General features: G+C 40.5%; 1 protein-coding gene across 4 annotated transcripts; it reads right to left on the reverse strand.

The window, feature by feature from the left end:
* Positions 1-262: 262 nt before the first annotated feature.
* Positions 263-17,434, reverse strand: LOC124114199 (uncharacterized transporter slc-17.2-like). 4 transcript variants are annotated; one of them, XM_046474803.2, is made up of 10 exons: positions 17,316-17,434; positions 16,087-16,212; positions 10,413-10,738; positions 8,373-8,606; positions 7,293-7,476; positions 5,084-5,220; positions 3,694-3,846; positions 1,981-2,113; positions 1,444-1,685; positions 266-974 (listed from the first exon to the last, which is right to left on the reverse strand). In XM_046474803.2, exons 2-10 carry the CDS (start codon positions 16,100-16,102, stop codon positions 822-824), a joined length of 1,578 nt encoding a protein of 525 aa, XP_046330759.2. In that variant the 5' UTR covers positions 16,103-16,212; positions 17,316-17,434; the 3' UTR covers positions 266-821. The 4 variants fall into 4 exon arrangements, with proteins under 4 accessions (XP_046330760.2, XP_046330759.2, XP_046330754.2 ...); XM_046474798.2 differs by lacking the exons at positions 16,087-16,212; positions 17,316-17,434 and adding an exon at positions 13,407-14,023; XM_046474802.2 differs by lacking the exons at positions 16,087-16,212; positions 17,316-17,434 and adding an exon at positions 14,040-14,122 and having other exon boundaries at positions 267-974.
* Between the last annotated feature and the right edge of the window lie 8,887 nt (positions 17,435-26,321).

Raw genomic sequence — 26,321 nt, forward strand, 5'->3', positions numbered from 1 at the left:
CACGTAAATCAAAAACATACGACCCGTGAAGATCCGGGATTGAATAGGTCTTCAGCAACCCATTCTTGCCGTAAAAGGTTACTGTGTTTGTCGTAAGAGGCGTCTAACGGGATCGAGTGATCAGGCTCGCTGACTTGGTTGACGCATGTCACCGCATCCCAATTACATGGATCGATGCTCATGATGTCAATCACTGGATTTCCAGGTCCAGACTCGATTATTTACAGACCGCCGTCATATTACTGAGTGCGGCGTTGAACAACGAACAAATCAACAACAAACAAATTACATATAGTGTCGGGGAAGTTTGATTATTGTCGAAAGCATAATCCATATCTGCATTCTGTAATGTCATTTCATATTTTGATAAGCCCACGATAGCATTTAATTCACTATTTATATATGTTCATTTGAACATGAAGAACTAAACATGTAGACAATGTTACTGCAGCTGCTCTCATCCCATATTTCACATTATTCTAGAAACTATAGAACCATGCAAGCATTTCGTTAAATTAAAAACAAGAACATATTTTATCACTAAAATATAATTGCCCTTTTATTTCCAAAACATGCAAACAAATCAACAATGCACAAATACCATACCATTTGACTAAAACAACACAGTGTCCATGGCAACTGAGTTAATATGCAAAGTGTTGCAAAAGATATAATCATTTAGTGAATAACTCATGCCGGAATTTCGATTGAGTGAGCATGGTTTTACGCCGCTTTTAGCAGTATTCTCGCAATATCACGACGGGGTCGGAATTATTTGTATCTGCTCATTTACTCTGAAATGGCGTGTTGCAGGTTGATCATTAAGAAGGAAGAGCTATTTCTTCCTCAGGTGTATCCCGGATGATTGCCCACTTCTGCACGTGACCCTGTCCAAGAATTAGGTACACAACAGTTCCGATCCCAAGCAGACCGGCGGTCAGGAAAAACACTATCTGCCACTGTTCTCTAGTTTTCTGAAAGCCGAGCAATAAAACAATCATCTGTGCGAATCAGAGTGAATAACAATAAAAAAAATGTGTTCAAGAGTTGGCGGTGGAGGATTTTCCTGGACATACTACACGAAAATGTTATAGAATGAACATATCCATAGATCTAAAGATAAATCACTTGCAAAACATTAAAACAGATGATCAATAAATATGTTTAAACTTTTACCTATATACTAGTATGTTGTTCACAACCTTGCTCTAAACCTTTATCACACGATCGTAGACTATCAAGTACAACTACGCGGATTCATACAGTTTGCACATCGGTTTTTCGATTCATACCTCAATGAACCAAAAAAAATACACAGTCAATCCTTAAATAAAGAAGCACACACATGACATACTCATATGTTCGTTCTATGTGTTAATTAACGTTGTTCTTTCTGATAACCATTTTCTGTAAAATTACGCCAAGGAGAAACATGCTTCTTACATCTTTCGTGACCTCAGCAACAACATAGGGCACCAGTATTCCAGGAATCATGCTCACGGCGTTGGAAACAGTCATAATTTTGGTGGCAAATACAGGCGCGATATCATAGAAGTTGACCAAGATTCCACAGAAGGCCAAACCGCCAAGGCCGATGGCTAACGTCAGAACGGCCACAGCGATGTGACTCTGGGTGCAGTCTAGATAGCTCAGTACGATCAACAACATGCCAGGAACAAGATGACCTGAAAGTAGGCATTGGATTACATATGTGGACACTGTGCATCAAAGTTCAAATTGCCAGCAGCAGCAGGGGTTACTCAATTGGACAATGACAGAAATGACTTCTCGTTGACGAAATGTATTTCTCATCTTTGAAAAATATGATCTTATAAGCCTAAATCGCATGAACAACCAGACCATTTTGGATTAGCAATTACAAATCTTGTATAAAGGTGTCATAGTGACCCAAAATGGAGACTCCATATTTATACTTTTCTATAAAATTATTTCCTGTAGCTACGGAAAACACGTACTTACCTATGACCGTCATGAGTTTCCTTGTGTACTTTACACTTAGCAACTGTTTCTCTATGAGAGCATCTGCACATAATGACCCGAGAAGAATTACGAGGAACATGGCCAGATAAGGGATGAAGGAATATACGCCATTCTGTTAATACAAGATGAGTTTGAATGAGTTGGGTTTAACGCCGCTCTTAACAGTATTCCAGTTATAACACGGCGTGAGAGCTGTGGGAGGAAAGCCCGAAGTGATGCAGGTCTCTGACGTTTATCACTTTGGTGAAACTCATGATCACTGGTATGGAGCTCACAAACTTAGAAACTAATCGGGTCGAACCGGGAATCGAACCCACGATCAATGGTTTCTTGCCTCCCCACGGGGCGCAACTCTGCAGAGGGAATTGCTGCGCCTTAGACGAATGGTCCTCTTGTTAACTTAAGGAACAACGATGATGAATTCTTTTTATAACCTACATGGCAAAAACACATATAACCGTGAAGGTTTTGCTGACTTGTCTACTCCATGTATTTCTAATCAAAACCCCTTTGCCACAACAGCTTGTGAGGGTTCTGGAATAACAAGTTATTGTGAAAAGGTAAAGGTAGTCCATCATGCATCGCTTTGTCGCTAATTGTTTCCCGTCATCCGGCAGTAATTCACATATTTTCTTAACCTTGAGATGATCATGCTTTTGTTCACATGTACCAATTAAAGCGTTGAAATTACTTCATTCGACATCTTCCTTGTTGTTCGAGGTTGAGAACAGATGCCAGTATGGGCTTCCATGTTTCACATGATTCAAACAATATTTGTCTTGTTAGCGCACAACGACCGATGCGTGAAATAGAATAGTAGATAACAATATATTGCTTTTCTTAAAACTCTCCTTAATGATATGCTTAGGAATATCATAAATAAATTCCAACGTGAATAGCCAGGCAATTGGTTGGTCAGTCACGCTGAACCGGGATTCGATTCCTCGCATGGGTGCACATGGGTATAGTGGGTACAATTCCTCATATGGGATGAAACCCCTTGTAGCCTAATGATTCGAGCGTCACGCATAAGACCCAGGTTCGATTCCCCACTTGGGTACAACGTGTGAAGTCCATTTCTGGTGTCCCCAGTCGTGATATTGCTGAAATACTACCGAAATGGCGTGAATGCATGCTTATTCACTCACTCAATAGCAAGAAGAAAAAAATCATATTTAAATACATCAATAAACTCATATGAGCTTATTGAACACTATATGAACAGTCTACCAACAAAATTCTAATATGGATTTAAGTTCCTGATGCTTCGTTTCCGTTGGGATATCGTACGACAAATATGGTAAATTAATCATGTACAGATGGATCTACGGGTAAGCAGTTTGAAACAAAAACAGGGTTTGTGTTGACAATGTTCTGTAACATTTGGCATCCTGGTTTATATAGTTGTTGATCCAATTATACAATTGTTAAAATCGAAAAAAATAAATTCATCCATAAAGTGTTTGAAAATTAAAACAAACTATGCCTGGGATTATTACAAAAACTACAATTTGGCATTGAGGTTTTTTTTTCAAAAACAACGTGTAGGTCTAAGGGTTTAATTTTAAAAAAAGAAATCTGGTCTTGCAGAGGAAAGAATACCTAGTCTCAAAACAAGACCCAGCAGCCCCTTACATTTCTGATTGTTTACTTTCATATTTGAATATTCAAGGTTTCAGTTTATCCACTGACCGATTTAATGTCGAAGCGCAGTACTTCCTTCATGTAGATGGGTAGGTTGGACATCATGAGGAAGATGCTCCAGTTATAGGTCACCTGAGCACATACTATAGCAAGGAAGGGTAAAGACGTGCATATATCTACCCATGGAGTAGGTATCTGTACCTGAAATTGAAAACAAGACACTGGACTAATAAAGGTAAAATAAATCCTCATTGTTGAAAAGTTCTTTTGAAGGGCTCCATACGATTCAAGATATATACAGATGAGCTGTTGATATTGTGAAAGAAATCATAAATCAATAGAAATATAAACAACTCGGGAAAAACAATTGAATTATCCCTTTGTCCCTATTTTTTACATTGGAAGTTCAGGTCAGTGGGAGTGGGAGTGGGTGCGGTGTGGGCGGGGGTGTAGTGTGCACGGGTGAACCTGTCGTCACAGGCGCTGCAATTCGCTGTGAAGGGAGGGAAACCTCCTCTGGGCGTGTAAAACCTGTAATCAAAGGTTCAGTTCCTAGATTCCCTAATTATGACTCTAGGTTTGTCAGCACTATGTACATGCTCGTGCTTTTCACTGAAGTGGTAAACGTCCAGGCTTCATTTTCCCAAACGAAGCCGACGCGCCACGAAATACACCAAATGATGTTTAAAACGGCGTTAAACCAAATTCACTCACTCACTCATAATGAATTGCCTGTAAGTTTCACATCCTCGCTCCCTAGAGTACAGAAAACACAGAACTGCTAAACGTTTACAGTTACATTCGATCATACATACGGTCATACAGTTCATGTAAAAGTAACCAAATTATTAGGAATCGATTAATAAGTATTGCTTTCCAGGCTAAATCTTGACCTATTATTGCGTGAATATTTCTGATTGATATCTTTGCTGTATTTCGTGCATTAGTGACTTCTCTGCGTGTTAATGATTCATGCTTGAAAGATGGAGCGTCTGTATTCATGCAGTCAAGCAGGCAAACACACAACACAATTTCTAACGACTGCACAAATACAAGGCATACTTATACATACATACATATTAGACATACTTAGGCATACATATATTCTTCAATCTTGCATAGCGCATCAGTAAACCGGTTCGATTTTTTGTCCGCATTACTCAAAATACATTAAAAGATGGTACTTGTTGCTTCCCTGCCTGATGGTCACCATAATGGTGATAAAACAGGGACTGGCATGGTAAATGTGGTATGTACGTCGTTATGTGATGAAAAGAAATTGAATGCGACGTTAATACTATACTTCACTAACTTTTCTTGATTGTTAATCTCTTTATTGCCAGACTCACATTGTCACATAATTAAATCATCTTTCTTGAGTAGACTTACAAAATAGCTTACAGATGCATGGTTATTAGAGAAAGATGTATTGACTCACTGACACGTCTTTCGTGGTCGACCTTCCAAGTGATGCTTCTATATACTGCAGTTCCTTTGGGTGTATTCTAGGATGGTGTGCCGGTTCATCGTACATGCAGAACATCCAGATGAACGTCCACAATAAGCCTAGGACACCTGAAAATAGTGAGTGAGTGAGTTTGGTTTAACGCCGCTTTTAACAGTATTCCAGTTATATCACGGCGTGTCAGCTTAATGTGGGAGGAAAGCCCGAAGTGATGCAGATCTCAGACGTTTACCACTTCGGTGAAACCCACGAGCACGGGTATGGTGCTGACATACCAAGAAACATAATCGGGGCGAGCCGGGATTCGAACCCATAATCATAGGTTTTTGGCGTGCCCAAGAGACGCAACTCTGCACAGCGAATCGCGGCGCCTTAGACGACTGGGCCACCCGTGCCCCCACCTGAAAATAATATCGTTTACACAAGACATCTGAAAATAATATCGTTTACTCAAGACATCTGAAAATAATATAGTTTACACAAGACATCCTGCTGAGTGCCCCAGACAGGGTTAACGCCGCTTGTCAACACCACCACAGCGGCGGACACCAGACATCGGTGTTATGAGTGCACGCGTAAACCACGAGGCTAGTCTACTGTCCCACATGCAGCTCAATGATAAACACATGACTCATACATATGCAGAACCATGGTACATACATGTTTTATGCTCGTTTGTTTATTTAGTGTTGTTTAACGCCTCACTCAGCAATATTCCAGATATATGACGGCGGTCTGTAAATAATCGAGGCCAGACCAGACAATCCAGTGATTGACATCATGAGCATCGACCCATGCAAATGACATGCATCAACATTGTCAGCGAGCCTGACCGCCCGATCCCTCTCACGACAAGCACAGTCCATGGGTTGCTGAAGACCTATTCTACCCCGGATCTTCACGGGTCGGTACGTACATGTAAATACATGTTATTTGATTATCTTTGGATATAACATATTATGATTTGTCTGTGTGTCATCGTCGATATGTGATAAATATATTTATGAATATAAAATATATTAATGAAAGTCAACTTTAATGTTGTCAAATATTTGACTAGGATACCCGCAACACCGCGATCACATTTCAATGAGATCATGTTCCACCACACATGTACATGCATACACACGAGACATGGCTTTTTTTTAGCCAAGAAACATATGCAGACAGAACGTCTGACTCGCAGGTACATATAATACCATATAGCCTCGTGATTGCATGTCGTGATACACCAATCATTGTGGGTTTTTTAAAGAAAAGGATCAAAGAAATTCCAATCCTATTGATTGTCAATAAAATATGTTGAATCGAAATATCAATATGCTTCATTTGCAAATAGCTACCAAACTGTATTTGTGGTATTATGTAGAGCATGGATGTCAATGAGGCTGCATGAAATAATTGCAAGAAGCGATAGACACTAGGAGTGTCACAATATACCCACCTCACACACTCAATTAGCCCTGTGTTTGTGTGGAGGCTGTGGAGTAGCCTAGTGGTGAAAGCGTTTGCACCGAAGACCCGGGTTCGATTCCCGACATGGGTACAATGTGTGAAGCCCATTTCTGGTGTCCCCCGCCGTGATATTGCTTGAATATTGCTAAAAGCGGCGTAAAACCATACTCACTCATTCCAACACATTTCTTTTGTCCCTCGCCGTGTTAGTACTGGAATATTGCTAAAAACGGCGTGAAAGAACATGCTCACTCAATCACCGTATAAAAGAAAATGAGGCGTCATCTTGTTGACAACGATTCAAATTCGGGATATACAGATTTCATTTCATAGTCCTATTCTTCTATTACCGTAACGTTTGACTTTGTTCAACAGATACTTTCCGCTTGTGGTGATTTTTCCGCAAAAAATGTATCAAAGTTGAAGTTGCAACACCATGCCATTATGGTTGGGGCAGGGTACAATGAGCTTGTTTGTTTGTTGTTTAACGCCGCACTCAGCAATATTCCAACTATATGACGGCGGTCTGTAAATAATCGAGTCTGGACCAGACAATCCAGTGATTGGCATCATGCGGATCGATCTACTTAATTGGGGTACGGTGACATGCACCAACAAGGTCTTTGAGCCTGACCACCTGATCTCGTCAGTCGCCTCTTACGACAAGGATGGGTTGCTGCAGACCTATATAGGGGTATAAAGAGAGTCAGACGCATATGATGCTTACCATAGAGATAGAACACGGAGGGCCATCCTCCGGCAAAGTTCACCTTGCAGAGGAACGCTGATAGAGGAAACACTAGAGCAGTTGCTGATATATTGCCGGAGTATGTGATGCATATGAGTCGACTTCGTTCTGTCGGAGGCGCCCATTTTCCCCAGACAGCAAACAGACCAGGAATAGTAAAACCCTACAATAAGCGGTCTATTAGCGAGATATATCACATAACTTGATCTGTTTCTTTGTATGTAAATAATCGAGTCTAACCAGACAATCAAGTGAGCATCGACCTACGCAATGGGATACGATGACATGCATCAACCACGTCAGTGAGACTGACGTTAGTCGCCTCTTACGACAAGTATAGTCACCTTTTACGGCTGTTGCTGAAGACCTACTCTAACCCGGATCTCACACATAATTTGGCTAGTTATGGTACAAAAACTATTTTCTTTAATCCATAGAAGAAGACCTGTTGTTTGGATTTTACAGAAAAGAGACTGTCTGTGAATTATCCGCGAATTATTGGCAATTTTACTGCAGAACCCGATAACAACCCTTTGCACTCTAGTGTACATTGTGCCTATGTGGAGCATCGAACATAGGACTTCGGTGTGAGACCCGTGAAGATCCGGGGTAGAACAGGTCTTCAGCAACCCATGCTTGCCGTAAAAGGTGACTATGCTTGTCGTAAGAGTCGCCTAACGGGATCGGATGGTCAGTCTCGTTGACTTGGTTGATGCATGTCATCGATCCCAATTCCGTGGATCGATGCTCATGATATTAATCACTGGATTGTCTGGTCCAGACTCGATTATTTACAGACCGCCGTCATATAGCTAGAAATAATGCTGAGTGCGGCGTTAAACTACAAACCAACAACAACAACAACTTCGGCGTGACGAGCGAAAGATTTAACAGCTTGGCTACCCCACCGCCCAGTTCAATCAGAAGAGTGCCTGGGAAATTAAACTGATACCATGGACATACATAGGTGGATCGGTATATTTAAATAACAATTAGATATCAAATAATTATATCAGCAAAATGTAAACATTCAACTTCCATTGATAAAATGACACTAACGTTAAAGACTCCCATAATTGCTCTGAGTACGAGCACTGCCCAGGGGGACCACCAGGCTGTGACCGGCGTCAACAACGTGAGTATTGACATGAAGAACATCCCAGTCGCCACCACTTTCTTTGATCCCCATCGTTGGATAAGAATTGAGCAGAAAATCTGGAGAGTCATGTAGCCCCAGAAAAGCCCTCCAAGCACGAGGCCCTGTGCCTGCTTGTCCCACACCAGCTCCCCATTCTGTTTGAAGATACATCAGTAAAATATATACTATTGTTTGTTTGCTTCTTTGTTGTTTAACGCCGCACTCAGCAATACTCCAGCTATATGACGGCTGTCTGAAAATAATAGAAAATTCACCAGACAATCCAGTGATTAACATCATGAGCATCGATCTAAGCAATTGGGAAACGATGATATGTATCAACAAGTAAGTGAGGCTGACCACCCGATCCCGTTAGTCGTCTCTCACGACAAGCATAGTCGCCTTTTACTGCAAGCACGGGTTGCTGAAGATCTATTCTACCCTGGATCTTCGCGGGGCAAAAAAGAGTTACAAACTGTCATTCAAACAAGCGCTAGACTTTCATGAATGAATATATGTAATGTTCATGGGTGGAAGATACAACTGTAATTAACATGTTTGACGGGACCAACAGGAAGCGGTTTGGTATAAAGAAAGGGTTACATACTCATTTGTGGAGCTGATCTGATCATTCGAAAGTCGCATGAGTGCATTCCTGCCTTTGATTAACCCACCCGAACCACCATCTGATTTATCAACTGATTTACCCACTTTTTAAACCACCTAAAGGACGTCTCATTTAGATAAGCATGTTCAGAATGAGAGTGCCAAAAAACTCCCTACAAAGTAGAGATAATTTATGGATAATTACTTCGCTATTTACTGTTAAGGGGACGTTTCGGTATAGATCCTTATACCATTGTCAAGCAAGGCACACTAGAATTATCTCTACTTTTTCATCCGTCAACTTCTAAGTAATGCCTATCAAACAACTCCACACACGACTGTATGCCAATAAAGAAGACTTCAACTTTCAAGGAGTCAACTTTCCCTCTAGGTCGAGCAGTATTCTAGCAGTTCCAGCCTTTGGTACGATCGAGCACGCTTGTTCTACCAAAATTTCTACCAAAAGCGCCATACGACTCTTGCTCAATACTAGTTTGATCAAGGTTCCAAAATTCAAGGCCTCAGTAACGCTTTCAAACGGTTTGATGGTAGACACGTGGAGGACGCATTCTTGACGCATCCGTTTCCAAAATAATGTCCAATGTAAATCCTTATTTTGACTTGTTCCATCCGTTGCCGTGCTTTTTTCAGGTGAACAATTTACTTGCCTTTGAATGTGTTTGTGACGGGTGCAACCGGTGGGGCAGGATACGATCACATTTTTGAGTACACCTGGTATCATTGAGTAAACTTAAATATCAGTACACATGTCTTTCTGTATGCTTGCAGTGTTCAGGTCTTTCGATGTGTGTTCTAACTGTGTGGTGTATTATTTGAATACAATAAACTTGACGGGCTACTCACAGGACGAAACATTTTATGTGTACTTAAAATGACATCACTGTCAGATATAAATCGCATTTCAATCATTAAAACGCTACCTTTTGAAACGCAGGATGTATTCCTAGCTGATTTGTTGTTCAGTCAATTCGTGTCGCACATGGGTTGCTAAAGACCTGGGCCTTGTTCCTCAAAGCGATCTTAGAGCTACGATGTTCCTAAGCCTATGTTAAAGTATGGGAGTTACGATCACCTTAGTGCTAAGGTCGCTTTGAGGAACGGGGTCCTGTTCTACCATGGATCTTCACGGGTCCTATTACCACGTAGTCATCCACACCATAGGCATGTTTTATAGGATTCCTGTTCATTATTTCTATTCGTATTCATTAATAACTTACGAATGACTTGTGGGATTCATGTTCATAGCAATATATTCAATAGCGATGGAATTCAGTCATTCCCGGAATATTAATTGACAGATGAAGAAATGGAGAGTCAATATGAATTATGCTTACCTCACGCTCCTGTGAATTGTCATCAAATGTTGGAGTGCCACATGAACGGTATGGAGACTCATCATCAGTGGCATTGCTCGTGAATCTTATGTTAGAGGTTGTGTTGATTCCCATGTACAGATATCTCGTTGTGTCGTTGGTGGAGATGGTGGCATTGTCGTTCACTGAATGGCCGTATTTTAGGATGTCCACCGCAGTGTGGTTGACCATGCAGACAATAGCCATGCTGAGGTCGCCGCGTTGAAGGAATGTATTCGCCATGCCGAAGGAGCTAATGAAAGCTATGAAATATCGGGTGGAGCGGTACCAAGGCGGGGGCCCTTCATCTGAAACATGTTGTAATATATCCTTTAATAAAGCGACAAAACCCTTTATATCTGTAGCAGGGCGTGGAGTCATCCCACAGATGACATCCTTACTTTGTCAGCTTGCTGACGGGGTTAACCTCTTTGGTCATGTGGACAAGGCGTCCGACCTCTGATCAGAAGGTCCGTGGTTCGAATCCCATCACGGGACTCGTAAATTGTATGGCCGCTACAAAATTGGCGCCCAACGTGGGGCTGAGCATGTTTATATTAAATTTGAGCAAAATAATCCTCAGTACCCTACTATGCGGCCCGGGGCGTGCCTTCTGTTGACTGGGGAGTATGTAGCAAGGCGTGGAGTCATCCCACAGATGACAGCTTGCTGACGGGGTTAACCTCTTTGGTCATGTTGGACAAGGCGCCCGAACCTCTGATCAGAAGGTCCGTTGTTCGAATCCCATCACGGGACTCGTAAATTTTATGGCCGCTACATATCCAATAGAAAACTCTGCGTAAAGCAGTGTCGATTGTACGATTCCGACTATATCATGAACATGAGTTTATGAATCACTATCAAATAGAGATGATACCAGGATCCACTTGCACAAAGCGATCTTAGAGCGAAGATGATCTTAACTCCCATAATTTAACATAGGCTTACAATAGTCTTGGCGCTAAGATCGTTTTGTGCAAGTGGACCCAGGTGTTCGCGAAAAGGTGAGCGTACCCAGTCCCACCCGTCACAAACACATGCAAAGGCAAGTCAACTGTTTACCAGCATGTACGTACGAAAATTGGACATTCGCCTTTTTAACCGGTATTGTGCAACTCTGGTAATGCTCTGGGTGTTACTATTGATAAGGTGAGGTTTGGTAGGAGATAAACAGACTTTGGGTTCAGCCAGTTTATGTGTAGACCTAATCGCGCTAAATTGAACCAAGCGAACCGCGTGAGTATTTCAATCTAAGGTAAGCGGAGTTAAATCTACAGGTTATTTAGCTCTATATTGAAAACACATTATTCGCGTCTCTATTCCGCAATGACAAAAAACAACTCGAACTGTTTGGTGTTGGCAAAGATTTTGTGTGAAGCGGTATGAGTTGAGTTGATTTTTTGTGTGGTTTGACCAATCAGAATCTAGTATTTACTACATTCATGACATCATTTCGAATTCCTGTTCCCTTTTACACGAATAGTCTTTTACACGGTTTTGTGAAATATAAGGCTTTTCTCTTTTAGAATCGCTCTTAAAGATGTAAAATTTAGTACAACGTAAAGAGCATCTCTTTGACAAAACATATTGAGTTCATTAATCACGACAAGCAACCTGTGACCTCTGCACGCCGATACCATGATGGCTAGACATTTTGTAATTGCTCTTTCAGTCAACTGTTATTACACCCAACGTTAAAGTCACACAACTGTCCATACAATTCTGTGATACATTTAAAGGATAAATGCTTAGTACTAATTGATGCAAAATTACATCAAGAGGTACTTCGGGGTAGATTACGGTTTAAAAGTCACGTGTCGCCAATAATCTGACAATTATTGTTAATTTAATTAATTGTCTTTTAAGTCATAAAATTGTATACGATAAAATGTACAGTTAACGCTAGTTAAAACCTTAGATGTTGATAATCAAACAATGTTACGAGTGCTTAACAAAACTCGTTTTCAAACTTAAATAAATAATAACCTTGACCACTTGTAAGAACACATAGGGTGGGCATACACAAAGATCGTATTATATTGACTATTAACTCCGTTTGATATAAGCGAATCATATCCAACTTTAGAAGAAACGAGCTTGAATGATTTGCTGGTTATGCTGTGCAACAGGTTGTTGCATTGATTTTCACATATTACAGTCAATAGACTCTGTTTTTGACATTAAATAATCAACAAACAGCTGCTAAGTTAATCCGTGTTTTTTAAAAATGATAATTAAATGAAACAATAAAGCAGACGCAGCGAATAACAAACGCGCTACGAGGTGTTACGGTTTACCTTTGGCGAGGAACTCACAGCATTCATTTACGAGGCACAGATTTTCGCCATTCCGACCTTCGAGTAGGTTATGCTATCTGTACAGTTACGAATGGATAATGAGAAAATAAATACGCAAACGTATAAAATGTCAATTATAAATGACCTTCATTGAATGGAGCCTATTGTTCAGATGACGACATGTAATCAACGCGTGACATCATGAACAAAATATGACGTATAAATACATTTGTCTCAACAAAGAAGCAATATGACGTATAAAGGCTCGCACTGACCAATAAGCATTGGTCATAACCGGTAAGATGCACATGTGCAAATAAGTACATGTGTAAAAGTAATTTATGATGCTGGACTATTGCTCAATCCGTCGTAATGTCATACTCGCTAACTAACTCATCTCAAATGATACTGAAATAAATAACACAACTGAGACTGTTATAATTATTAGTTGGTAAATATCGATTAACACACCACTGCTCATAATCAGGGCTTACGAATCACAGATAAAAACGTAATAAACTATATAATTTCTTAAAAAAAATGATGATGAAAATGACAAAATAACATTTACTCTGGTTCGGCTCACAAAAGTGACATGGCTAAGTACTTGGTAGATGTCGCGACAATACTATTACAATTTTCCGTACAAAGGCTGTAGGACTATAGAAGCAAATATTACCTCTGTGGTCTGTTGGATCGAGCGTCTGTGTAACGTGTCTGAGTGGGGTATCCATGTTACACTGAAGTATGGTGGCTGACGATATGTGCGCTTGCACTATAAAAACAGCCCAAATCACGACTAGTACAAGCAGCCAAACACACGCTATAGAATACACAAATCTTGAACGCGACGGTAAAAACAATCCACCTTGCCTTACTTCACAAAGAACAAACCGTCCCCGTGTGTATTTTTAGCTGAGGAAGTACGCTCCAACCACTAAATGTTGGCTTGCCAGGGCAAATCGAACACTGAACTGTTTGTTACCCTTTGAAGCTACATGTCACTTTAAGTTATCGCCTACTGGTGATCAGAAACAATTGATCCCTTTGGCGCCCAACATTCGACATAATATCTTGTACATTTATGTGCAAAAGCTGCTTATCTCTGCCAACATTTCAGTCGACTATCTTGCTTCACTTATCATGGCCGAGATGTGGTGTGTATCCCATCCGGGATCGATTTTTCACGTGAATGTCATTCCTCATATTATACAGCTTGCGGTTGTAGCCACGACGAAGGTATAACGTAGCAATTGTTGTAACCAATTACATGTAATACACACGAGACTAATCTATAGATGATTACACAAACCTCCGGTGGCATCACCTGTTCCCGACATGTTAACATAAACACACGTTTTCCTGACTGTGATAACCGTTTCCTCCAGATTTTGTGGTACACAAGCCAGATGGAGTTACCGTTCTTGAGTATCGACATCACTCAGGACGCACGTGTTCGCGGTGAGGACATATTCCATGTGATACTGTCATAAATATCCCCGTGTGGTCCTATGTCTGCATTTGTGGTACATATATAGTATTAGTTACTAATTACGTTACCCAAATCTATACATTTGGATGAACAAGCTTAAGATTTGACGATACCAGGACTCACAATTATAGGTGATCTATTGAACCAAAACATTTAAATTCATGTTAAGTAGTCATACAAAGTACATATTTACGCCCCGCAAAAGTCATATGTAATTTCACTGTTATCGACAACGAAACAAACAACTGTCTGATCATACAACCAGCACGTATACATATCGAAATCCCTGCTATAGGGTGCGCTGTACATAGCAGTGATTTCACAGTAGAGAGACGCACAACATGTACGCCATTCCTTTTCTTAACAGTGACCATGAATTGATTTCCGTTATTCACGGTGTAATGAAGACTAGAAAAGGGGTATTATATTGCGCCCGTGTGTGGGAATGGGGGTGGGAGTGTGTGTGTGGGGGGGTGTCGGGGGGGGGGGGGGGGGGGGGGAGGTAGGATTAGTCGTACTATAGTTGATGTACAATGTGTCATTTCTTCATATTTCCAAGCAAGAAGACCGAGTTAGCGAGGGGGAAAGTTTGGATACAGGACGTTTGGATGTCAGCATAGAGCAATGGAATGCAATCCGACTGGACACGGCGTTTTTGGTTCTTTGCATATAGAGGCATCTCCCCATGAGAGAGAGTCAGCCATACTGAAGGAACTCGTTTACGGACATGAGAGTGAAAGTTTTAATATTAATATTACCATACCAACGGTTAATATTCATCACCACGGGGACAGGTGTTTGCCTTAGGAATGCCTTTCAGCTAAATGAGTGAGTGAGTGAGTTGTGTTTAACGCCGCTTTTAACAATATTCCAGTTATTTCACGGCGTGTCAGCTTAATGTGGGAGGAAAGCCCGAAGTGATGCAGGTCTCAGACGTTTACCACTTCGGTGAAATCAACGAGCACGGGTATGGTGCTGACAAACCTAGAAACATAATCGGGGCGAACCGGAATTCAAACCCACAATCATAGGTTTCTGGCATACCCAAGGGACGCAACTCTGCACAGCGAATACCAGTGCCCCCTGTGAGTGTTTGAAGACGGCGTTGGTATGTTTGATGACGATAAATAGCACTAAAATATTACCATGCCTAATAACTTCATGATGACACAGGTGAGTAGAAAGGGACGTCTCTCAGATGTAATCATTATTGAAATTCCAAGACATTCCGTACGCAGTGACGAAAGTAGTTTCTGGGCGTGGCCAAATAGTTCACATTCACAAGGTAATGAATGCAGTAACACGTGACCAATTCAGCTACTCAAAATGCAGGAACGACAATGGAGTTTAATTATGTAGTGACGTACAGAATGGGACATGAGTGAGTGTGGTTTTACGCCGCTTTTAGCAATATTCCAGCAATATCACGGCAATATCACCAGAAGTGGGCAGCACACATTGTATCCAAGTCGAGACGTGACTTCTGTAATTGGCACAGATAATAAATAATGGCTTTATTGAATGTTCATAGGAGTACATTTGTATCAGTGCACTTTGCACATCAGGTTGACATATCTGACAGATACAGGTGAATTAGGACTTCGTTCAGTTCATAATCAGGTCTACAGGACTGTAGACATAGCACAAGCTCAACACGGAGAGTCTGTGGAGAAAGACACTCGAAGTCGGTTGGTCCAATGTTGATCAGTTTACACCAAACTTGATCCCGTGTATACTTAAGGTAATCACAGTGAACCACTGCGTGGACGGGGTCACTGGAGGTTCTACACATTTCTCACAAAGGAATATGTTATGAAGGAACATTATGGATTAGGAGCTGTGCTGGGGTCCTGCACAAGGTACTTACCTGAGCTGTCGTCCATGCTTGGTGAACCACAACAGTTCTTCGTCCGTTCACACCACGTTGTCTCATGGAACTTCCTAATAGTAGCTTTTTACAGTCTGTTTCTACCTCTTTTGACTGGAAATGTGCCTGTGGACAATTACCCATCTATTACATTTCTCAGAGTGTACTTGTGCATGAGTCTAATTGCATCATGTACAAATTCACGTTGTGTACATAATAGGCCATGCACATCACAGAGTAGTCTAGTCACGATACCTGATTAATCGTATTGGTGGTTATTCGAGACAGGTTATTCTCTGACGTACAGGTAGATGTTTTATATTCATTATATGCTAATTCTCATTGTTAATCCTTATCAGCCAGCCTGCACAAGCAGTGGAACAATGGCGCTTCTTCTTAATTGTTGTTGTGACTTTCATGACTTAATCCATGACAGGTGGTAATCAATGTTAGGGAAAGGCTGGCTGCTCCCCGGCACCATACCATTTACAGGCGTCTCAAAGTTTTGTGCAGGGTTGCGTCCCCTTTGGCCGACATATAGCTGGAATATTGCTGAGTGCGGCGTTAAACAACAAACAAACAAACAAACAAACAAGCAAACTTCTTTGATAGGCATTTAGAAGTTGGAGTACTAAGTAAGGATAAGAAATTTATGGATGAACAACTTCTTTATTACAATTAAGAGCGACGTTTCGGTGTAGGTTCTAACACTTGCTTGATAACGGTGTTAGAACCTACACCGAAACGTCGCTCTAAATTGTAATAAAGAAGTTGTTCATCCATAAAGTTCTTATCCTTAATTAAACAAGCAAACAACGTATATCAACGTCATTACTTACATGCATTATACAGAATTCACACAATTTGCCATGCAAACAGGCTTGCACTAGTTATATTACATAAATCGGTAAAATTACATGCAAATATAATGAATTCATCATATATGAAGGGGGCCACGCTGTGCAGAGTTCCGTCCCGTTGGCACTCCAGAAACCTATGATCGCGGGTTCGAATCCCAATACGGCCAGATAATGTTTCTAGGTTTGTTAGCACCATGCCCGTGCTCGTTGGTTTTACCACAATGGTAAACGCCTGAGACCTGCATCACTTCGGGGTTTCCTCCCACATTAAGCTGACACGCCGTGATATGACTGGAATACTGTACAAAGCGTTAACACGTCTTATATAACAACGAGTAGATAGAAGCACATATGTAGATGCAAACTTACCTATAGAAGAGACCGGCTTGCTTATCATTTGTTAAAGAGATCTCTTGTATAATGAAAATTGTTATAGACCAATCTGTTTTCAGCAACGTAACTGGTATCACTGAAGTTCAATGTTTGCCTGTGCAATATAGTTTGACAATACCGTACGTACCAGCTCTGTCCGTGCCCGCGATTGTGTTGACCTCATAAGCTCCAGCAGTTATCAAAACATTGTCTGTCACAACACAAAACAATGAAACATTCTTCATTTGGAATGTGAATAGTGCAAGCAGCAAGCTTACAGAAAGTAGAAACGATTTCATAATATAATGTATATATTTTTATTCTTTTTAAAAAAAATTAAAATGTGTATCGCGTTATAGAACGACTCTTCTTGATGTGGGAGGAAAGCCCGAAGTGATGCAGGTCTTCGACATTCACCACGGGCAGGAGTATGGCCCTGACAAGACTAGAAACATTATCAGGTCGACATGGGATTCGAGCAAAGGAGCATAAATTCGCACAACAACTGGTTCATCTTTGCCCCCGACCAGACCACTATACATTAAGGTTTGAATTAAAAAAATTAAGTGATATTGTAACGCGTTTCCTCAGTAGCTGGTAATACTTTCGTACCGTTCTTGATTATGAAACGCCTGTGACAGTTAGCTTAATCTTTATTTCAGTTGTAATGTGTATTTGCGTTTTCTGCTCACTAAATTTAACAGTATAAACCAGACGAATGTTTGCAATCATAGATATTCTGCCGATACGCATATTAACAACTATGCTAAACATCAGTTGAAGCTGTAGTGCTTTTTGTTCATAGCGTGTGCACATGTTAAATAGAAGGTGTTGGGATATTGACTCGAAATTCGGAAAACGTTTTTAGAGAAAATTGCGCCTTATGAATGCTTAACGAATCCATTATTTCACCAACATCTTCATGGGTAAAACCTGTAAATAAAGCGACAAAACCCTTTCTATATCAAATAGATATCTCTGCATAAAGCAGAGTCGATTGTACAATTCCGACTGTATCATGGGCATGTGTTTATGAACATCATCAAAAAGTAATGATACCAGGTGTTCGCGAAACTGGTGGCGCCGGTCACAAACACATGCAAATGCAACTCAGCTGTTCACCTGAAAAAACAACAACATGGCAACATATGGTACAAGTAAAAATAGGGGATTGCATCGGACATCATGTTCGTCACTGATGCGTCAAATTTGGAAATGTCCACCACATGTCTACCATAAAACGTTTTGAAAGCTTTACTGGGGCCTTGAATGTTGTAACCTTGATCAAACAACTTCTGAGCAAGAGTCGTATGACGCTCTTTGAAATCTTGATAGAAAGAGCATGCTTGATTGTACTTCAAAAGTTGCGAAATTTAAACACAAAAGGCTGGAGCTGATAACGTGATGATCTAAAATTACATAACTTACAAAGGGCGTCTGGGCACGCTATTTCAGAACATGTCTCGTGGAAATTAAGATGATTGCAAGTAGCTTTTGAAACAACCGTAAAATCGTAGCGCACAGCCTCAACACACGACACGGCGATTGAATTTCTGCTAACGCTTCAAGGCAATTAAACAAATGGTCTTATGTAAATGCCGAACTATTAGACGACTGACCCCAATCCCACCCAAGTTGGCTAAGTAAAACGTACTTTTATTATATTGTGGGTAGTGTGGTTACATGGCTTAGACCCGTGTCTTCCTCAAGTTCAGCATTGATAATACGTCAATCTGCGAAACAGTTTTCCTATCTCCTTGATTGAATCTCCATCGAGGGATGTCCAGACATTGTTTTGGGGCGTCCAGGCCTGGGGTCATCATCAAGGCAAGTTCTCGCAAATATCAAATATCTATATCAAATATAGATCTCTGCATAAAGCAGAGTCGATTGTACAATTCCGACTGTATAATGGGCATGTGTTTATGAATCATTATCAAAAAGTAATGATAGTAGGTGTTCGCGAAACTGGTGGCGCCGGTCACAAACACATGCAAAGGCAAATCAACTGTTCACCTGAAAAAAACAGGCCGGAACATATGGTACAAGTCTAAACAGGGAATTGCATCGGACATCATTTTGGTCACTGATGCGTCAAATTTGGAAATGTCCTCCACATGTCTACCATAAAACGTTTTGAAAGCTTAACTGAGGCTTTGAATGTTGAAACCTTGATCAAACAACTTCTAAGCAAGAATTGTATCACACTCTTTGAAATCTTGGTAGAAAAAGCATGTTTGATCTCAAAAGTTGCGAAATTTAAACACAACAGGCTGGAGCTGATAAGGGCGTCTGGGCACGCTATTTCAGAACATGTGGAAATTAAGATGATTGCAAGTAACCGTAAAATCATACCCCACAGTCTCAACACACGACACGGCGATTGAATTTCTGCTTACGCTTCAAGGCAATTAAACAAATGGTCTTATGTAAATGCCGAACTATTAGACGACTGACCCAAATCCCACCCAAGTTGGCTAAGTAAAACGTACTTGTATTATCTAGTGGGTAGTGTGGTTACATGGCTTAGACCCGTGTCTTCCTCGAGTTCAGTACTGGTAACATGTCAATATGACAGAACAGTTTTCTTATCTCCTTGATTGAATCTTCATTGAGGGACATCCAGACATTGTTCAGGGGCGTCCAGGCCTCGGGTCATCATCAAGGCTTGTTCTCCCAGCCTTAAACATAGCTGCCCAACGTTTAACAGTGGAATAGCCAGGGCACGTATCCCCATATACTTATGACATGAGGTCAAAAGAGTCAAAAAGCTGATGACTGATCGGTACTCGTCTTTTTCCATTTCTGTGTCCATTTGGATCCCTATTACGTTCAAATGGCTGTCACTCGCATACAAACGGCCTCAACAGATCAACTGAACTTGCAATGGACTACTCAAACATCGTTTGCAATCATAGATATTCTGCCGATACGTATATTAACAAATATGCAAAAAAACAGTTGAAGCTATTCGTAGCGTGTGCACATGTTAATATAATGAGTAGTGGCCATTGTACGTGAGATAAAAAGTTTAAAGTGTGATTGGTAGTGAGCAGTTGAATAGTATGTTGTCTATATCCTTCACTGAAGATCAGTGGTTGAAGTGAAGCCTTTGACTTTGCTTGTCGTAAGAGGCGTCGAACGGGATGGGGTGCTCAGGCTGACTTGGTTGATGCGTGTACTCGTATCCCAATTGCGTGGCCCGATGCTCATGATGTCAGTCACTGGATTATCTTATCCAGACTCGATTGTTTACATAGTCGCCTTTTACGGCAAGCATGGGTTGCTGAAAACCTATTCAACTCCGGATGTTCACGGGTTTGTAGAACATAAGAACACTGTAACAAGCTGCCATAGATATCAATATGCATTTCTTATTATTATTACACTAATATTGCAATAATGTAAGTTGTTTATGATGCAGACGTTATTGAAGATGAAATCTATTTTATATGGACACAATATAATGAAAATGGGAGTCAAGAAGTTTTCTATAAACTTTAATCAGTCAGTTTATTCGGAAATAAGGCCTCAGGCCCATGTACAGGTATATACCATTTAGTTTCAAGTGCAGAATGAAGTAATATTTACAGGTAAGAAGAACGAAGATAACATGCATCTTTAACATAATTGGCCAGGTTCTCAAGACAGTTTACATCAGAAGATTTTAACATTCTAACAAGTATGTCTGTACGATTATTACCAGTAATAAAGTCTAAATATGGGAAATATTTTTAGCGAATATCTTCATAAGAAGGGCAAACAAGGATGCAATGAATTTCATTTACAACTGCCTTTAACTAGCACAATGGAATAAAACGGAGTGACTCATCGATGCCATCCCTCCTTCTTGTGTGATGCATAATTCCCAGTTCTCCAGTACGTAAAAGTGTAAGCATTTCTTTTCATAATACATTTAATAGATACGGTTCAAGTGATAATGATGGTTTAAATATTGAATACAGTCAAAATTTCGAGCATCCAGACACTTGAGAATACCATGTGTGTGCATGACAGTCCTTAGCCCTCAGTATAAACTCATTTATAAAATATTCAGGATCACCAGCACCTTGAAATTCCTACGCATGTTCGAAGCCATGAAAATAAAACATATTCTTAACCAATGTATTTCTACCAACGGCATCAAACCTAACTAACATATATCGTAAAGCCGTTTTTTGGAGATCTCTCTTGAGACATATTAAGGAGCTTAAACCAGTATCTTAAACAGCTTGTGTAAGAATCAATATAAATATCATATCGACCACATTCGCCGAGCTCTGCAACATTTGTAGACTTGGAACTAATACCAAAAACAGATTTAGAAAACTTCGCTTGGAAACATTCGGGAATCAACCATTTATGAACACCCCAAATCTCCGAACCATATACAATAATTGGTCTAAATTGAGAGTTGAACATTTTATACAACTTTAGGAGCGATATATTTCGAAGCTTATAACTGAGCTGTTTTATAGAATTAAAGCTTTACTTTCAAAACCGTTCTCGGCCAACACAGCCTGTTTGAAAATATAATACCCAAATATCTGTAATATGTAGAAACCTATATACAGGCATATGCCTTGTCATGTCGCGTAGTTCCTTAACGTACCATCATTACAAAGAAACTAAGATATCAGTTTTATCCATGTCAACTTTTAAACCCCTATTGTTACAAAATTTGTGTAATAAGTCATCCGCATATAAGAGAAGAACTAATTCCAGTAAACCCGCATGTACAAATATCCCTCTGCCACCACACTGCTGAATGTCCTCTCCCAACTGATTATGTGTAACGAAAACAAAAACGCACCCTTGTCGTACACCACTGTGACTGATAAATTAATCTGCGATGCTACTTTTTGAACTTTTAACCCAAGCTAGAGGTTTAGAATAAATATCCTGTGTGATAGTTAATATTTTCCCATGAATTCCATTTGAGTGGAGAACAAACCAAAGACATTCCCTATTACAGTAAACTAACTCAAAGGCACCCCTTAGTTTAGTTCGTTATAACCGTAGTTCGTTATAAACAGATATACAGCATATATACAACAAAAGGCAGGGACTAAAAAATAAGTTGTCCGTTATAACCGTAGTTTACTGTAATAGAGTCGAAAGCTTTCTGAAAGTCTATAAACAAAATCTTCCTTTTGACAAATATTTCTACACTAATGATTGAAGAATAAACATGTTATCCACTGTGGAATATCCTTTTCGGAAGCCAGCAAATGGAATGGAAAAAAAATATAATGAAAATCTGAGACGAGAAGTTGATTGTATATTGACACTGTTTATGTACTGCTATGAAACGGTGAATCTAACTGAAACGCGACATAAAGGGAAGTATTAAAAAGTCGCAAGCTCATAGAAATGTACTTTATGTAACATCGATGACCCATATCCACTGCTCTTCGGTATGCTAGTGTTCAGCTTTACAAAGAAGACTCATCGCCTCGCATACAAGATGACCTGGTCCCTGTATGTGCTTTGTGTTGTATAAACATATATTCATTTCCACGTTGTGTATCACGTCACTTTCCGTGTGTTTGCATTAATGATATGGACCATTGCAATCTTAGATCAACGTACGCCTGTTCCAAGGTCACATGTTTAAGGCAGGATCCAGTCAATAAAGAAGACTCGGTGCATCCCGACCCAACGTGAGTAGCTAAATGTACCTTCATGAACAAATTAGACTTGAAAATACAATCTATGCATCTCAGGGGTAATTATCGATATACGTCATATAAATGAAAGCATATATTTTGCGTTTGTTGTCATGCACGTGTGCACATTATACCACATGCACACTCGCTGCGGTATATTGAATTTGGGCCTCTACGGCTGTAACTATCACTGTATCACCTTAAAAGTGTCATGGCGTACCTTGCCGAGGACGGCTGGTGTTGCCACCGTTGCTTCAAGTGTTGACTTCACAGGGTGGATTCCACAAAAGTGTTCATTTGAAAGAGTCTTCAGCCTGTCAAGTAAGCATATAACTCGAAGTGTGTCATTTTCGTCGTAACAATGTGGTATTAGTTTTAACACATGTGCATATATGTAACTGAGCAGATATGCCAAGATAGACACAATTTTATGGATAACAACTTCTTTAATACTGTGAAAAGCGACGTTTCGGTATAAATCCTTATACCGTTGTCAAGCAAGACTAGTTAGTTTGCTTAGTTGAGCAGATATGTGTTTGCCTTATCAATGTTTGATGTCGGTCGTGATGCTCGTGGTTACGTACAATAACCAACATACATATTTTCACACACGTACCATGTTAATGTCAATGTCTTAATATCAAACAGATATGTCATTGACACCGGGACGTAAAATAGGTCAAGTCATGGTCTATTTACCGTATCGCTTCTCTCCTTTCTTGCCCGCCGTCGGCACAGTTCGGCAAACTCCGGCGGTCGTCGACCTGTGGTGTCTGTGCGTTCATTGTTAGAGAATTGGTAACCCGCAAATGTCATTCTCGAGCGGTTTAAGGCATACTATTATCATCTATTGATTTGATATAGGTTATCTCGTATATTTTTGCTACCTTATACCTGTATGGAAAATGTTTTAGTAACATTTATTTTCGCGCAGTAGCGGGATTATCTAGTACTGGTAGATATTTCTCATGTAGTTATAGTCATTTTTGACACCTCAATAATTGTGCATATCGAGTTGTAACTCTTTTGTGGTAGCGTTGGATAGCTTATGTTCAGTGGGTTTGTTTGGTACTTGCATTTTAGTACTAAGTTTGCTGACTGCCTCCGTGGCCCAGTGGTAGAGCGTCCACCCGGAGAGCGGAAGGTCCGGGGTTCGATCCCAGGCCGCGGCATACCAAAAGACGTTAAAAGATGTTACCCTGTCTGGCGCTCGACATTAAGGGGCTAAAACAAGGACTGGTCGGCTCGGAGTCAGTATACTGTGTCTGGGTGGGGTATTCATGTTAAACTGCGTCATGGAATCTCAGTGAGCTAGCACTATAAATCGGCATCAGTCCGGACTAGTACAAGCAACCACACACACACACGTGCATGCACGTCGCTTTTTAAGTGCAATAATCTTGGACGCGACGTTAAACCCAATTTTACCTCACCTCACTAAATTTGCTATTCGGGTCTTCCCTATGTGAGGAGACACACTTGGGTTACCTCACCAGGTTATAGCCGTCCCGCTGTTGACAAGGACAGGTTGTCCTCTCCGACGTATGCGCTCACGGGTTAAAACCTTTACCGGAAGCATTAAATCTTCCCCCACCCCCATCCCCTTAACAACATCACTCACTACCAAACAAACAGGACAGAATGTCCAACCCATTGAAACCACTAAAATTATCAAAAATATACATCCAAACCAGGTTAAACCAACAAATCCACCCAACCCAAACTAGCAAAAACAATAAACACCCAAACGCCTCGCCAACTGATGAAGACCAAACAACTGTTCTAAACAAACCCCATCGCCATCAGCTACTCCGAATTTCATCCTTTTGGCCATCTCTGCTGTCTCTTCTACTCCAATATCTGACACGTTTGCACTCTTTCTAAAAAATGTCCAAATTCTGTACAAATGTATAAAGAAATGTGGAAGAGGGTTCAAGATCGCATCCCCATCCCAAACAGGCTCAATAAAGCATCACGAAATCCATCATCAGTTGGCAGATACCAAAATGGCCAAACCAGATTCAGGGAGTATACATATTAACCCCAGGGACACTACAGACGACATCAATGAATGCATAAAATTAACTCTCTTCACAACCACAAATCACAGAACACAAACACATAAAAGAAAAAAATCAACAAAGACAAACAGTATTTCTAACTTTCAAAGACTCATCCTACCTACCCATATCACATTCGGCGCAATAAATCACAAAGTACATCCAGTCAGGAAAACCAAGTCCTCAATGTACCATCTGCCGTTTTTTCCAAAACATATCAATTCACTGCAAAAAAAACCCATAAATGTGCCTCAAATGTGGCTCTGATTGACATTCAATCCACGAAAGCCTGTGTAAACTGCTGCGCCGAAGGCCACATAGCCATTACGAACAGATGCTCCTACAAACAAAAACAAATCCGCAGGATAAACAAGAACATCACACATGATGACCTACTGAGCAAAGCTGCAATCACATCATACTATCAAATACCCGAGGACTCACAATCATACACTAACCAAACACTAATCTCTACAATAAACACCATACCTGACTCCCACCTAACCCCCAACCCCGAACTACCACCCTTCCAAATCAACCTACTCTGGCTCCATTACATTACCCTCAAGGTCAGCTATCCCAATCCCAACTCACGAACACCACGCAACACAACATAAAAGACAACATCCAGGAAAAACTTCCTGGCACATAAAATCCAAACACTCAGACAGCCCCCTCACTACTAATTACATCACAGATGATACATACCAGCATAAACAATATCATAGAATTTGCCATTCTCATTTTTTAAAAAAACACCGCAAAAAACTGCACACCCTTGCCCTCATCGCCAGTCTATTCCAAATATTCTTCAAAACTGTCAAACTGTCCTTAACACACTAAATTAATAAAAGACAGCTAAATCGCAATCAAAATTCAGACCCCTCACAATGAGCATGAGCTTAGGGCACTCCCTTAACAAAATCCAGCCATTCATAATTCCCGTCCTAAGAACTAAAATATCACCCAAAAGTGCCTCCAAAATAAAGCCTACGATTTCATTCGGCAGAATAGACCCCGCCCTCCAAAAACCCCTGGGCCCTCTCATGACGAGATACAGTAAACTACGGTTATTACGAACACAAAGGGACAACTTATTTTAGTTCGTTATAACGGTAGTTCGTTATAAGCATATAAACAGCAAAATATATATACAACACATAGACGGGACTACAAAATGAGTTCGTTATATCGGTCAGTTCGTTATAAGCGTGTTCGTTATAACCGTAGTTCACTGTACTCTCCAAGTATTCAACTCCAAAACCCTCTTTAAA

The sequence above is a fragment of the Haliotis rufescens genome, unplaced genomic scaffold (assembly GCF_023055435.1).
Source record: "Haliotis rufescens isolate VD_foot unplaced genomic scaffold, xgHalRufe1.0.p SCAF_4, whole genome shotgun sequence".
Classification (NCBI taxonomy): Eukaryota; Metazoa; Mollusca; class Gastropoda; order Lepetellida; family Haliotidae; genus Haliotis; species Haliotis rufescens.